Raw genomic sequence first — 1,878 nt, forward strand, 5'->3', positions numbered from 1 at the left:
CGGTACTGAGCTTCACGGTTACCAACATTGTGCACCTGCAGAGTCTTCCGGGTGTTGTAGTTAACTGGACAGACTGAGAAGTCCAGCTGATCAGGGAAGTCCAGGACAGCTCGGGAACCAATGGCTCGGATTGGCACAATTAAGTTTTCTCTGTCGGTGATGCAGAGGACCTGGTGGAAATAATCCTGCACAGAAAGAAACCGTCTCAGCACAGGGCATTTATCCCTACCTTCACCATGGGCAGAGTTTCCCCCAGTCTAGATGCACTGCAACTCCACTGAAACAGCAGAGCTCCTCAAAAACCAGGCCAGATGACCTGTCCTGAATCCAGCCCTGCAGGTTCACTTTTCACTGAAGGCATCAATCTCTTGGGACCTCCAGGCTCACCTTGTTCTCCTCAGGGGTGAAGTGGATCTGTAAAGTAGAAGTCATGCCTGGTGGTACCATATGGAACACACTGTTGGCGCCAACCAGCTTGAAATAAGGTGAGTTTTCCATGGTGACCTTCAGCATATGAGGAACCTGCAGGAAAGACATGAAATGATGATTTTGCCACCTGTGGAAAACGGTGGAGAGCTGGCCATGCCCTGGTGACATCCTACCTTAGCCACCTTCCCAAAGCACTTCTAGCTCTGAAGGGACAGGCACATAATGCACAAGGGCAGACTTGAATCCCTTCTGCTTGTTATATCAGGATATAGTTTGACTTCGGCTTACACCACAGGAATTACACCACTCTCCTCCTCTTCCAGTACAGTGTTAAACCACCACGTCCCAGCACTTACCTTGTCCCTGTTCGTTAGCACCAGTGGCATTTCATAGACCTTATGGGGGACATAGTTTTGAAATACCACTTCTGACGGGAAAGGCTGAAACAAGGTCTGGTCCAAGTCAATCGATGAGAACTGGAGAGGCAAGAGAGAGCAGTGAGAGGTTCAGCTGCTGGAAGGAAGATCCGTGAATGAGAATCCTACACTGATCTCCAGAGACATAGAGAATCTTGATGACTATGTCTGCTCAGCTCACACTGGGGAAACAGTAGCTCACCTTCCTCTACTCTGAGCTCATCAAAAGCTGCTGGACCACAGTGATCAGGCTCAAGCTAAGCAGCTTTTTTAGTACTTTCTTCAAATGTCACGTCAAACAGCAAGGAAAAGGGCAGGAAAAGGCTACCTTGTGATGGGAGGTCTCACTCATGTCTGAAATCTGGACAACCTGAGGCAGCCTCATCTCCCGAGTTCTGGCCAGCCTCTGCTTGGTGGTGAGAGACATCTCCTCCTGGAAGGCAGAGGGAGTCAGCTGAAAGATAAAAAAAAACAGCAAGAGCCTCAGAAATGCCCTTATTTTCAGAAAGGCTTTTCTTGTTCAAGTGCCACTGATGAATAATTTGTGATCACAGCCACTAGACAGTCCTGGAAGTCCTGAAAGTTACCTGCTGAAATATTTAACAATAATGATAAATTAGTGATACAGAGCAGAATATACATGCTCTAACCACGTGACTCTGTCCCATTAGCTTCTCTGTGATTTGATGTGACATGTTTGAGGATTTCTGGACTTTGGGCATTTGTTTCCTCTTTAATTTCACTGGATGACCTTTACAGAGAGTGGGGAGGAGTTAACAGAACTCTCCTAACTCCTTCCTTGCACAACACTCACAACCCACAGTGTGTGGAAATGTCACTGCTGGCTGAGTCCGAGGGAAGCAGGAAAGCAGCGTTGTGCCAAGGCTGAGGTGCAGAGGAATGGGTCCAAGTTTTAGTTCTCTCTTTTTAACTCACACTTTCACTTGTTTTCTCTCTGTCTAGCCTCACAGATCTTTCCACAGAAGAACAGAGGAATCTCCTTGACAGAGCCTTGGCACTAGGTCGTCTCCTG

The 1,878-nt window shown here is 47.7% G+C and overlaps 1 protein-coding gene across 1 annotated transcript in view; it reads right to left on the bottom strand.

The window, feature by feature from the left end:
- Positions 1-1,299, bottom strand: part of LOC103808228 (hydrocephalus-inducing protein homolog) — a gene marked incomplete at both ends in the record, with an annotated part of 9,843 nt that extends 8,544 nt beyond the window's left edge. Inside the window, 4 exons of the mRNA XM_009080996.1 lie at positions 17-185; positions 388-522; positions 786-905; positions 1,174-1,299. Of these exons, the coding sequence (XP_009079244.1) occupies positions 17-185; positions 388-522; positions 786-905; positions 1,174-1,299 (550 nt within the window). The remainder of the gene's footprint in view (positions 1-16; positions 186-387; positions 523-785; positions 906-1,173) is intronic.
- Positions 1,300-1,878: the final 579 nt, after the last annotated feature.

The sequence above is a fragment of the Acanthisitta chloris genome, unplaced genomic scaffold (genome assembly GCF_000695815.1).
Source record: "Acanthisitta chloris isolate BGI_N310 unplaced genomic scaffold, ASM69581v1 scaffold668, whole genome shotgun sequence".
Lineage (NCBI taxonomy): Eukaryota > Metazoa > Chordata > Aves > Passeriformes > Acanthisittidae > Acanthisitta > Acanthisitta chloris.